General features: G+C 40.5%; 1 protein-coding gene across 2 annotated transcripts; it reads left to right on the forward strand.

Moving 5' to 3' along the window:
- Nucleotides 1-1,137: 1,137 nt before the first annotated feature.
- Nucleotides 1,138-11,960, forward strand: LOC119267104 (zinc finger CCCH domain-containing protein 4-like). 2 transcript variants are annotated; one of them, XM_037548521.1, is made up of 14 exons: nt 1,138-1,358; nt 2,312-2,498; nt 3,722-3,895; nt 4,026-4,164; nt 4,635-4,943; nt 6,173-6,319; nt 6,402-6,585; nt 7,268-7,545; nt 7,624-7,740; nt 8,210-8,348; nt 8,852-9,114; nt 9,209-9,235; nt 10,868-11,374; nt 11,612-11,960. In XM_037548521.1, the coding sequence occupies exons 1-14, from the start codon at nt 1,226-1,228 to the stop codon at nt 11,831-11,833; spliced, it is 2,826 nt and encodes a 941-aa protein (XP_037404418.1). In that variant the 5' UTR covers nt 1,138-1,225; the 3' UTR covers nt 11,834-11,960. The 2 variants fall into 2 exon arrangements, with proteins under 2 accessions (XP_037404418.1, XP_037404349.1); XM_037548452.1 differs by lacking the exons at nt 10,868-11,374; nt 11,612-11,960 and adding an exon at nt 10,439-10,781 and having other exon boundaries at nt 9,209-9,334.
- The last annotated feature ends 519 nt before the right edge of the window (nt 11,961-12,479 follow it).

The raw sequence follows: 12,479 nt of genomic DNA on the forward strand, positions 1-12,479 counted from the left end.
ATATTGTCAGCATTAGGGCTGTGACATCGAGAGAACTCGCTTGATAAAGGAAACCAAAGATCCACTGCGGTAGTGTGAACAAGTTCTCTTCGACGTGGATGGAATCCATATATCTACTTCATCTCTTGACAGATATGACGAGCGGACTGACAGAACATGAATAGATGATTCGTCGCTCCTCCCTGCTACAAAGAAAGCACACACCAACGCCTATGACATAGCGCTGTAGAAGCTGGCTGCCTGTAGGCAAACAGTCAGAGGGCGAGTCTCCACATAACAATTTTCATCTTCCTCGAAGCATCGACTTTCAACAATGATTGCCATTGTTTCTCTTCATCATTAAAGGTTGATGGCATACCTTGTCCATCACCGTTACGTGAAAAGAAAATCAGACTTGGCCAACCACAGGGCTATATCTTACGGAAAATCTTTCTGTGTGCTTCTCCTAACTCTTTTTTTTTTCAAAAATAGCTCACCATTCTGTCGAATGGTCTTTTTTACTCTTTAGCGATACCCTTGTTTGCGCTGGTCAACTTGGCGGTCAAGCCAACTTGCCGTGCGCCGATGCTCAGCTGCTGCCAGCTGTGAAAGACAGAGTGAATGGAAGTGAAAAGTAAGGGCATGTACAATGGTGCTATCTTAGGAGTGCCACGTAGGATTAATGATGAGGTGGAGGAGAGAGAACTCACAAAAAAAGGTTTGTCTTCTCTTATTTAAGATAAGACAAGAGATGATCTCTTAGTACAATTTGTCTCACCATGTTTTAAGGAATGACTAGCTATTGAAGATAAGGTTAAGATATAACCCATTGTAGACATACTTTTTTGTCATCTCTAAATTACATGCAAGACTTAAGATAAGACTGTTTTATCAACCATTGTACATGCCCTAACTCGGTTCGTAGAGGCGGGTGGCTGGGACTCGATCCTACGTGTGTGAGCCCGGTGTTGATGCACCACAGAGCAGAGGGCGCCCGTCACGTGCTTTCGTAGGCTCGGCCCACCGTCCACACACCGGCTCTGCCTCGCCCCTCAAAAAGCTGGCCACCCTTTTGTCTTCTTCTCACGGAGAGAGAGAAAGAGAGAGAGAGAGAGAGAGAGAGAGAGAAGGGAAGGGAAGGCCGCCCGCCGAGCGACGACAGCCCAAGCAAAAAGGCGCGGAGCCGAAACTTGCATTGCAAGGAGAGAAGGCCCTCGCCGCCCACCTCCCCCTCGGGAGGCTGGCCATGGCGGAGGGGGAAGAGGAGGCGCCGCGGCCGCAGCCGCGGCCGACGCTCGCCCTGGAGGCTTTCCGCGACAGGATCGTCCAGGCGGTGAAGGAGAACCGCGTCACGATGATCGTGGGGGGCACCGGATGCGGTAATTAACATCTCCTCCTTCCTCTCTGCTTCGGCAGCTTGCTCAAGCTCTGGCCTCTGGGTGATGAGATGGTGGCGTGATGGTTTTGTGCCATTTGGGAAGAAGGCTGGCTCGCTTCTCGCTGCTGTCCGCTGGGTTCCTTCTACCTGTTTGTTCGTTGGGGGTTTTGGGGGGGCGTAGTGGGTGGCGTGGCGCATTGGGGATTTGGGAGCAGAGTTTCCGAGGGATTGGGAACAACTCGGAGACCTTGTTCTTCGCAGGTTTGAGACTTGAGAGGAACCTGGATGGTGGAGGATGAAGACAGCAAAGGGCTCTGGGCCAGGATGGTGCTATACTTTTTCTACGGCAACCACTGCTACAAATTTGTCTCGGATTCCCCTTTTCTTCGTATTTTGAATTCTGATTTCCTCTGGCGCTAGTACGTGAGGATTTTGGAGCAGAGTTTCGGCCGGATTGGGAACAACTCCAGAGCGATTGAACCTTGGTCTCGGGGACCTTGCTCTCTTCGCAGTTTTAGGGGAAGTGGATGACGAAGACGGCAGGGGTTTTGGGCCGGGATGGTGCTATATTTGTCTCGGTCGATGGCGACCCTTCTTCTACGAATTTGCCTCGGATTTCCATTTCCTTCCTATTTTGATTTCCCATTTCCCATGTGGAGTTGCTGAACAGAGTTTCAGTTCAGATTTGTTCATTGATTGTTGCGTCCGCTTGTTGGAGATTTCGTGGAACACTCTGTTTGAGGGGTGCAGCTACATGCGTCGCTTCAAGTTTCATGGGGCTGATTTCATCCATATGGCTTCTCCCTTCACTTGATGCCAAGTTTCCGATTGCTTTGTTTACGCCAACACATTCAGTCTAAATTTTGACATATTCTGTCTTGGGCTCGGATGTAAATTTCGGCCTAATTCTTATATATTGATAATGGATATGGTCGCTTGTTTATCTCATTGCAGGAAAGAGCTCCATGATCCCCCAATTTCTTCTAGAAGAAAATATGGAGCCCATTATGTGCACACAGCCTCGGAGGTTTGCAGTGGTAGCCATTGCTCAAAGGGTGGCTCATTCTCGCAAGTCGATGCTAGGACAAGAAGTTGGATATCATATAGGCCACCCAAATATGAAGAATCTTACCTCAACAAGGTAGCTCCTCGTTGTGAATCAGTGGCCCCACTCCCTAATATTAGGCAGATATCATTAGAATGTTCCTTCTACTTCTGCGTTGATCTCGACAGACATTATTGTGCAGGATACTTTAGCTTAGGCAGCCCCATCATATATACTCCTGAAACGTGTACTACCTAGAGGAAGCATTTCAGCAATCTTTTGCATTTTGTCAAAAAATATTAAAATGTCATATAGATAAGTGGTCCGGATCTTGCAATGTCCAGGACCACATCCTTATGGGTACCAACTGCATTGCTATAATTATTCTACCATCTGATTATTGTCGACTATCTAGGATCTGAAACTTTTGCACTTCACCTGATACTGCTGTCTGCTGCAACTTGCAAGTGTGACAAGTGACATTCTCAAGACACAGGACAGGGGATCAGTCCATGTCTTAGCCTTACATTATATGGCTTCATGCTATAGCTGAAACTAGAGTGGATCTTTGTTATCTTGATACCAAAAAACCACTGTATTGACATAGAATGCTTAGGAGCCTTATAGAAATCAGTCCGACTATCTTCAAAGCTGAACTGCAGGCAGTATAGATTGGTCTGGGTTGGTGGACCCATGACAGCTGAAAATGGAAATCATGCTATAGACATGTATTCCTTCAATCCTTGTTGTTCATTAATTTTTGATATCTCCCTTATATATATGAATTGTGCATGCACTTTTCATAGAAGTCATGCAGACATGCTTTACCATTCGTAGCTATATCCAGTTATCCATGTGCATTAATGAGTTTGTTCAATTCCGGCTTTAGATTATATTGGCAATTCAATGCCTATTATTCCAAAATAAATAATCCATATGCATATATAAATAAATTATATTGCTTCTTATCTTTTAGGCTTGTAGTACCTGTCAGTTTGGAGTGTCATTCTTACCAAAAAAGATATACATAATGTCAGTTTCTTCATCTCCATTACACTGAAGAGGTAGGAGATGATTTGGACAGTTAACCTGCAGTTCAGTTATGTTGGGAATGCCACCATTATGACATCTTAATCTCTACTTCGAGCTTATTTGACTCGAAATTTCCAATTTTCCATACATAGCCTTCTAACTTATTTGAAGTATCTTAATTACCTGAATCTCATGATCCATTCTTACCGGCTTGACAATATATGGTAAATTGTTTGTGCTGCATTGCTATAGATTGACTTTTTAGACTTGTTTAATGTATGGATCAGGTCAAAAATTGTTTTCAAAACAGCTGGTGTTATGCTAGAGCAAATTCGTCAACACGGCATTGATGCATTGCAATATAAGGTTATCATTCTTGATGAAATTCATGAAAGGTCTGTGGAATCTGATCTTGTCCTTGCTATTATCAAGCAGTTTATGATGGAAAAGAGTGACTTCAAGTAAGTACTCTGGTAACAAGCATTGGTACATTCTATCAATTTTTTTAATAATATTGATGGTTTCTGTCTACTGTAGAAAATGATCTTAACTCCTTCCTGCTGATTGCTAATACATATTCTCTTCACATAGACTGGTTTTGATGTCTGCCACTGTTGATAGCACGCGGTACGTTGAGTACTTTAAAGATATTGGAAAGGTTGAATTGATTACCATCCCGAGCATCCCATGCACTAACATGTTCCAGAGAAAAGTCCATTATCTTGATCAGGTATATACAGATTCTTGCTCTAAAATGAAGTGAATTATCCTCGTTCACTGTCCCTAATATATCCCTTGTTGCATGATGTACCTTCTAATTTTCAATGTCTGATTACCAAACATGCTATAGTTTATTTTGTAATCTTTGTCTCATATATTTTAGAATTTTACAACGGATTTTAATCATTCTGATATATTGCATAGCCATTTTAACATATTGTAGCATTACACCATAACATGCCAACTTATTTCTATTATTATTATTGCTGCTATCACTAACAGAAAAAATGATAGTAGTAGTACTATAGCAGTGGTGGTAGTAGTACTATATACTAATAATAATTAGGTGTTCGTTACCTTTCCTGGTCCCTGTTTGTTGTTTGTTAATTTTTCATACAATCAATACATTAGGTTCACCCCTTCAGCCCTTCTACTTTGCTCCCCTACTATTTTCTTATTACCTGATGCAACGGAATGCAGATCGATAACATGCTGAAGATGGATTCTGAATCATTCTCGACAAAGTATTGTGCTGGAGAAGATTTTAAAACAGATGCTATTCTTAATCCTGACGTGTATCATCTTATCCACACGTTATTGTTGCACATACACCAAAGTGAACCAGATACTGAAAGGAGTATTTTGGTTTTTCTTCCTACATACCATGCATTGGAGCAGCAGTGGGCTCGGTTGTCTGGTTGTTCAACTTTCAAAGTACATATTCTTCATCGCAGCATTGACACAGATGAAGCTTTGGAAACTATGAAGGCCTCAGAGTCTTGCCGAAAGGTACAAGTTGTTACATTCCAATTTAACTTGGTACAACTGCATCTTTTCTACCTGGAATACTTGTTCCTACTTTTAAGCTATATGTGTGGTGTTAGTAGCGTAATGCACTTGCATTTATGTAACATAGGAGTAGGGTACATATTCTATGGAGTATTTATGGAACTGAATTTGATGATTGAAACCTTGATACCATGTGGAATAGCAACTTGTGTATTCCAATGTTCTTTAGGCCAAGTACAATGCACAGGTGGTATGTAGAGTGTACCACAAACAGGAAGCCCAGACCATCTCTAAGATATAATATCACTATCATTATTTGCTAAATGCCATTGTATAGTTGCAATGGCTCATTGCTATAACGACATTTCTCTCCATTTTCCTACAATCGTTCGGCAACATATGATTCCAATTTTGTTTATTTTTCCATCATTTCCTTGTCCAATGTAAGGACCAGGGACCAGGGACCAGGGACCACTTTTTCTGGGGGGATAATAACATCGAAAATAAATAAATTCTGATTTTGGGAGGTGGTGTGCTGGAGGACCTTTGTTTAGGACATCGTAGCATCCAGTATCTTTAACCCCCTTCTCTCGTTTGGAGTTGCTAATCATCATCATCATTAGTAAGTTTGGAACAAAATTGGATCAATATAATTCATAGAGATTACATTTATACGGTAGCTAGTTTGAGGATCTTTTGGATCACAGGAATCACCCAAAAAATCAATCTTAGAGGTTTTTCATAGATCACTAAACCTAGCCATATGTAGCATAGCATCGCATGGGGCAAATTCTACAGGATAGATCCGTTCATAGGGTCTAAGCACGTGGGGAAAATTCTACAGAATAGATCCATTCAGATGGGGCAAACATAAAACTAGCCATAAGTTTTGTATTTGACCCCTAAAGTTTGCATCGTAGCACCTGTTAGGCTGTTACCCTCTCTCACTTCACATTTTCTGAACACGGAACCGTATTTTGATCCTTGGCCCCAAGGGCACCGGCATGGCTGCCCCCTACTGTTATTAGTCTGTAAATCGTCTATGGTAACCACATAAGTTTATTTGAGGGGAGGGAACCACGCAAATTTCAATTTAGTGCACATAACAGGATGCATGGGAGGCGAAATTTAGCATGGATACATAAAATGTTTACATAATTGGAGCAATGTCCTCTTATCTTGTAATTTAACAATCCTTCCACGGACTCATTCAAATATTTTAATTGCAGGTTATACTGGCGACAAACATGGCCGAATCGTCTGTCACTATTCCAGGAGTTGCTTATGTTATTGATTCATGTAGATCATTGCAAGTCTATTGGGACCGAACCAGGAAAATCGACTCAACTAAGCTTGTATGGATTTCCAAGTCCCAGGTTAGTATCACAGATATACTGATGCTATTCACTTTTAACTTACTTTTGACCCTCATGTTGAAACTAGTTATAACTTTTTTAGGCTGAGCAGCGGAAAGGAAGGACAGGCCGAACCTGTGATGGACAGATTTTTCGCTTGGTAACAGAGCCATTTTACAACGCTTTTCCTGATCATGAAAGCCCTGCCATTTCAATGTTATCCTTGAGAGACCAAGCACTCATGATATGTTGTGCAGATTCCATAGCTATGAATGACGACCCCACTGGTAATTCTTTCTCTGCAATTCCACTAATCTTGCTTGATGTTTCTGTGCTCGGATTATAACAGTAAAATGAACCGCCTTTGCATCACTGTGATTCACACAGCCAAGGAATAGTGAACTATAGGAGCAGTTCTCAAATTCTTTGACATTGATGCACCCACCTCACTTGTACCTATCTTAAGAGTTCAGTATCATCTTTTTTTTCAAGTTTTAAAAATAACTTAGTCATTGAATTAAGAATTCCTGTTTTGATTCTCATTATGTTTACTACTCGTATTTAAATATTTTACCAGTGTCCCTAAGTGCGTATTTTTTTAACACCTTGTACATCCTTTGATATATAGATGGGGAGTGCTAAATTCTGTAAAATTTGTTACGTATATTTTCGAGAAAACGTAATGCTTGCATCTCGATAAATTGGATAGTTATAAAGTGTATTTACAAGCCCGAGTGAGTGAGGTTACAATAGTGTGCAAAGAAAATTAATGGAAATTTGTTACTGAAGTTAAAAGAAACACCAAATACTTCTCTGTACAAGTTAGTAAGATCTTAAAAACCTTAGTACATGCATGTGAAAACAAAACATATTTGGGTATGTGGGATCATTCATTACTATACACTGTCACTCTTCTTCGTATATATCTATATTAAGGTAATATTCTCACTAACAGTCACTTGTTGGCAGTGCTGCTGCAAAAAATTCTCAATCCACCGGAATCCAGTGTTATTAAAGATGCACTAGATACTCTTGTTCAAATTGATGCATTTCAGCCAGCATTCCCTGGAGGGTATCATCCCAGATTTTATGGCTATTTGCTCGATAGTTTGCCGTTATCATTTCATGCTTCTGTTCTTACCCTGAAATTTGGTGAGATGGGGTATCTCCATGAAGGAATCCTGATAGGCATTATGTTGGACATTCAACCACTTCCTGTACTGCAACCTTTTGGTGATCAAGCATTGGTATGTTCTAGTTACTTCAAATGACATGCTTGTATCCCCGTGTTCTTTTAGTTATGTATCCTACTTTCTGTTTTACAGCGCAAGAAGATTAGAGATGATTATTTTGATGAACGTACCTTCCAAAAAATTGGCAAGAAGGAAGCTACACTCATCGCAAATCTCCGGGCATATCAGTTTTGGCAGCGTATGTTTAAGGTACATCTTGTCTTATCTGTAATAAAATACCATGTGCATATATGTCTTGGACATTTTTGGGAGTTGATTATTTTTAAATTTGTAATCTTAACTTTCAAGTCCTTTTTAGTAACAATTACACGCTCATTCTGTTTTTGTACCATCTTTTTCTGGTAATACCTTTCCTAATACTCCCTCAATTCCTAAATATTTGTCTTTTTAGAGATTTCAAATGGACTACCATATACGGATGTATATAGACATATTTTAGAGTGTAGATTCACTCATTTTGCTCCGTATGTAGTCACTTGTTGAAATCTCTAGAAAGACAAATATTTAGGAACGGAGGGAGTAGATGACTATTTCTAGGATACTATATCATGGCCCTTAAGTGAATATTATTATTGATGAAAAAATGTATATATTTTTATTTGGATTCTGTTAACACTATTTATTTTTCACCAAAGTTACATATTCTAATTTTTTTCAGGATAAGTTTCGTCTGGAGTACCTGACAAATGTCTCCAAGAACCAAGAATCAAATGCATGTGAGATCTTGAAAGTTGAACAAGAATGGTGTAGATTACACAATCTCGTGCTTAAAGCACTTAACAACATCTCCAAAATTTGTATGTCCTTTAACTTGCGATAAAAAGTTTCTGAAGTGTATTTTGATTGCAAAATTTGCATCTATTGATGTGTGTCAGGTACTCTAGCATTATCATGGTTTTCCACTAAAAGTTTGAAAATGTGTACATAAGATGGTGGAAAGTGTTGCCTGCTGTAGCCTACTGTGTTATACATCAGCTTTTTGTGTTGCAATAAAAAATTAAAATATACATAGTTGGTGTGAGGACCTACTCGTAGAAGTGCAAATATCAAAATAATTTTCCAAGAATACAATATATGGACATTTAGAGGGCAGGCCTGGCGCAGTGGTGAAGTCCTCCCCACTTGTGCCAAGAGGTCCTGGGTTCGAACCAGCCTCTCTGCATTGCACTTTGCAGGGGTAAGACTAGGTTCCTATAATCCCTCCCCAGACCCCACCTTGTGTGGGAGCTTCTATGCACTGGGTCTGTCCTTTTTTTTTACAATATATGGACATTTCTTGGTAACTCACTCTTTTGAACAGATGATGATATTATGAGCACACTGCACCGGTTTAGGCCTCAATTTCTTCTGGAAATCAATCCTCCAAAGTACCTTCAGACCTCTGAATTCCACCATGAATGTCGTGATACTGAATTGCCGGAGCCAGATCATATGACTTCACTCCCGTTGGAAACTGACAATTCTCACTTAGATTCACAGAGGTGTGCTGCAATCCCTTATATTTCTGCAACTGATTTTGGAGCCACTGACATTGTTAATACCCTCATGAAGGTTACTGAAAAGGTGTGTTGTATTATATCAATTGTATGCATTGTCAAGTTACCTGTATATATGACATAAAGTAGTATAAATATAATGCTTCTTGATTGGTTCACAGATGAAGATAGAACTTGCAGAGACGTGTGTGGACTACCATGATGGATCTAGTGAAACATACAGAGGACTTCTTAACAATTTATCCAATGCCTCGAAACGAGCATGCAAGTTCTTCCTCACATTAAAGGTGAACTGTTGCATTCTTTCATGCTATTATCACCTGCCCTTTTTTCCCAGCGCGTCATTTGCAGGATATATACGTTATTTGGTTATTTTTCTATGTGTTGAGTAAGATCTTGATGAAGGATTGCCCTAATTTCATATCTTAAATTGTAGTAACCACAATTTATGCGACATAGTACATCATCTTATAGCCAGCCGGATGCAGACCAACTGAACTCCAAACCTACATCCTCAATATTCTACTGCAACTACTTGATACACTTTTCCCTGCCTCAGCGAAGGACTTAACATATTCTTTCATTGTAATATTAAATGTAACTCATTGATGACACTAGGAATAAAATGGTTGTAACAGGTCAAATGACATTGACAGCAGTGATACTGTGCCAACATGCATTTCATTAAAGTTATATCTAACTAATACTAACTGAGAACTGAGCAGTAGCCTGACTGGAGTCTGAATCCCGTCGGGAATGAATTTCCGGTATCTCGCCTGGGTGGGCTCTCTTCTTAATATATTGTCCATGGCGGTCCTCGCCCATTGTATCTCACTTTTTATATCTACCTAACTGCATGTATATGTTAACTTGGTATTTGGACAACTCGATGCGTTCAGCTAAATCCTCAGCCCGACCAGTTGTGTTGGAAACTAACTAAAACTGGGGTGTTCACGGTAAAATCGATGTATATGGATATCATTAATTCATCTGTGATACCTACGACTAAGGAGGTCTGGAAAGTTAAGGTTCCTTTGAAGATTAAAGTGTTTATGTGGTTTGTGCATAAACAAGTTATTCTTACAAAGGACAATCTAGTTAAGCGCAACTGGACAGGATCTACTAGGTGTAGTTTCTATGATCGGGATGAGACTATCAAGCATTTATTTTTTGATTGCCCGTTGGCACAAGGGTTGTGGCGCATTGTGCAAATTGCCTTTAATATTACTCCACCGAGATCGATAAACACGTTATTTGGGGCGTGGCTGTTTGGGATTGAGTCCGAAACAGCCAGACACATTCGTGTAGGAGTATGTGCGTTATTATGGGCAATTTGGAATTGCAGGAATGATTTGGTTTTTAACAGGACAACAAATATTCATTTTTTGCAGGTGTTATTCCGGGCTACGGCGCTGATCCGTACTTGGTCCTTACTCACTGCGACGGAGGCCAGGGAGCGTTTGGTTACTGGATCTGTCCGGTGGGAGACGGTAGCGCGGGATATCTTCAACCGGTTTGGATGGCGATCATGTAATAGGATAGGAGTTTAGTTTACCTATCTGCTATTTTGCCAGCCGGGTTGTGGCTTATCTCATTTCTGCCTTGCAGTCGATGCTCTATGTGAGCTATAGGCTGCTTTGGTTCCTTTTTCTGTAAGACCTTTGTTCAGAACCTGTTTATTTGTTTAATAAGAGAGGCCGTATGCATCGATCTGATGCAGAGGCCGGGGAATCCCCCCTTTTCAAAAAAAAAAAAAATTTGGACAACTCGATGGGTATGAATTAACATTTTTGCTTTTGATATGCCGTTCCTTTGATCAGGGTTGTAGAAATGGCGACTCTTGTCCATTTGCACACAATCTTGGCTCTTTGAGCTCTTCATCTGTTACTTCTAAAATGAATCCAGAAGATCCACCATGGCCGCAGGCTGACATAAGTTGGAGGAAGTTAGTGACTGGAGGTGAAAATGGTCACATTCTTGTCGTGAATGACAGAACTCTGAAGTTTTCCTCTCAACTTCATAACATGGTTGACATTACACCTGATCTGCATTTGGCTGAGCGTAATTTAGTTGCAAACAATCTCAGAATAGTCCAGAATGTCGCTGATCCTTCTCATCTAACTATTGGAGATGAACATGAACTACCAGTTCCTTGGACGAGACTAAAGCGAATTATTTTGGTAGATGATTATGATTCTGGTGAAACACTCAACCACCAAGTCTTGCAGAAGTTCTTTGAGAATATTGCCATCAAGATATTGTCAGGACCATTATCTAGTGTGCAGATCATCTTGATCATGAGTAACACAAAGTTTGTTAAGATACAGGTACGCCATTTCTTAAGTTGTATCAACACCATTACAGTGAATAAATCTACTGGATCTATGTGTCTTGTTTTGCATGTCTAGTGGTAGTTTATTTACTGTATTTATTTTCTGGTACATATGGCCTGTTTAACATCTATGAATAACCTTCAGAATCTCATCTTAGTCAACAGGCAACATTATTACATTACATCAGTCCACTGCTAAAAATGACAGACATTGGCTGCTGTTTTTTTATAGGTGGAAAAGTTGGCAAGGGAGTGTTTCTTCATTCTTGGTGAATCATTCCTGTTAAATGTAGCGCCTCTTAAGTGGTCACCGATCATGGGCATCCGTCAACTAGATGGGCAGGTAGCAGGACGAGTTGCTTACGTTTTCAACATGCATCCTCCTTCGGGGGCGGGCATTCGGCGGGGCGATTTTGCAACACAACAGAGCGCCAAGTCCTCTGCAGAAAGCTAGGTCAAATCGTTAGCTTGGTCATACGCATTGTAATAGCTAGGTCAAACCGTTTTGCAAGTTGTAAGTAGTTCTTTGATCAGGTCACCTTGTACAGAAATATTATGGCAGAGTAGCTACGATGGGTACAGTAAGCACTGTTGCGCTGCAACTGCAAACTTGGGTTTAAATGTCGTCGCTGCTCTAATTTTTGTTAGACGTCCAATTATCATGGAAGTGCCTTGAAAGTTGTTATATGTTCATTTGGAAAGTGCCTCCAAGGCATGGAATCCCACTCTATGTGATAACCATTATATAACTATGTCAATTCGGTTTTGCCCTGGACGACTATGTCAGTGGCTGACCCGGCCAAGGTAAGTGAGGGCGGTTTTAAGTCGCCTACTACAGAACACCTTGGATACTCTACCGTGTTGTAGCGAGTCCTTGTGCAAATGCAAGAACATGAAATATATCAAAACTTCAAGAAACAACAGGAGCAGATCAACTTGGGGGAGGGGTGCATGAAACTTAGTAACGAAGAAGCTATATATACCGGATCAAACAAGAAACAATATATATGTACCCATACGAACGCACACCAGTGATCCCGAGTACTAAAGAGACCAAGTAATTTCTTGCTTGTACACAAGAAATAAATAGCACATATATC

The sequence above is a fragment of the Triticum dicoccoides genome, chromosome 1A (genome assembly GCF_002162155.2).
Source record: "Triticum dicoccoides isolate Atlit2015 ecotype Zavitan chromosome 1A, WEW_v2.0, whole genome shotgun sequence".
NCBI classification, from domain to species: Eukaryota; Viridiplantae; Streptophyta; class Magnoliopsida; order Poales; family Poaceae; genus Triticum; species Triticum dicoccoides.

What these genes read in the sequence shown, in the direction of transcription:
- LOC119267104 (XM_037548521.1), top strand. Translation starts at nt 1,226, where the DNA reads ATGGCGGAGGGGGAAGAGGAGGCGCCGCGGCCGCAGCCGCGGCCGACG. An exon ending in TATGGATTTCCAAGTCCCAG is followed by an intron (nt 6,320 to 6,401) that starts GTTAGTATCACA and finishes TAACTTTTTTAG; the next exon opens with GCTGAGCAGCGGAAAGGAAG. An exon ending in TAACAACATCTCCAAAATTT is followed by an intron (nt 8,349 to 8,851) that starts GTATGTCCTTTA and finishes TCTTTTGAACAG; the next exon opens with ATGATGATATTATGAGCACA.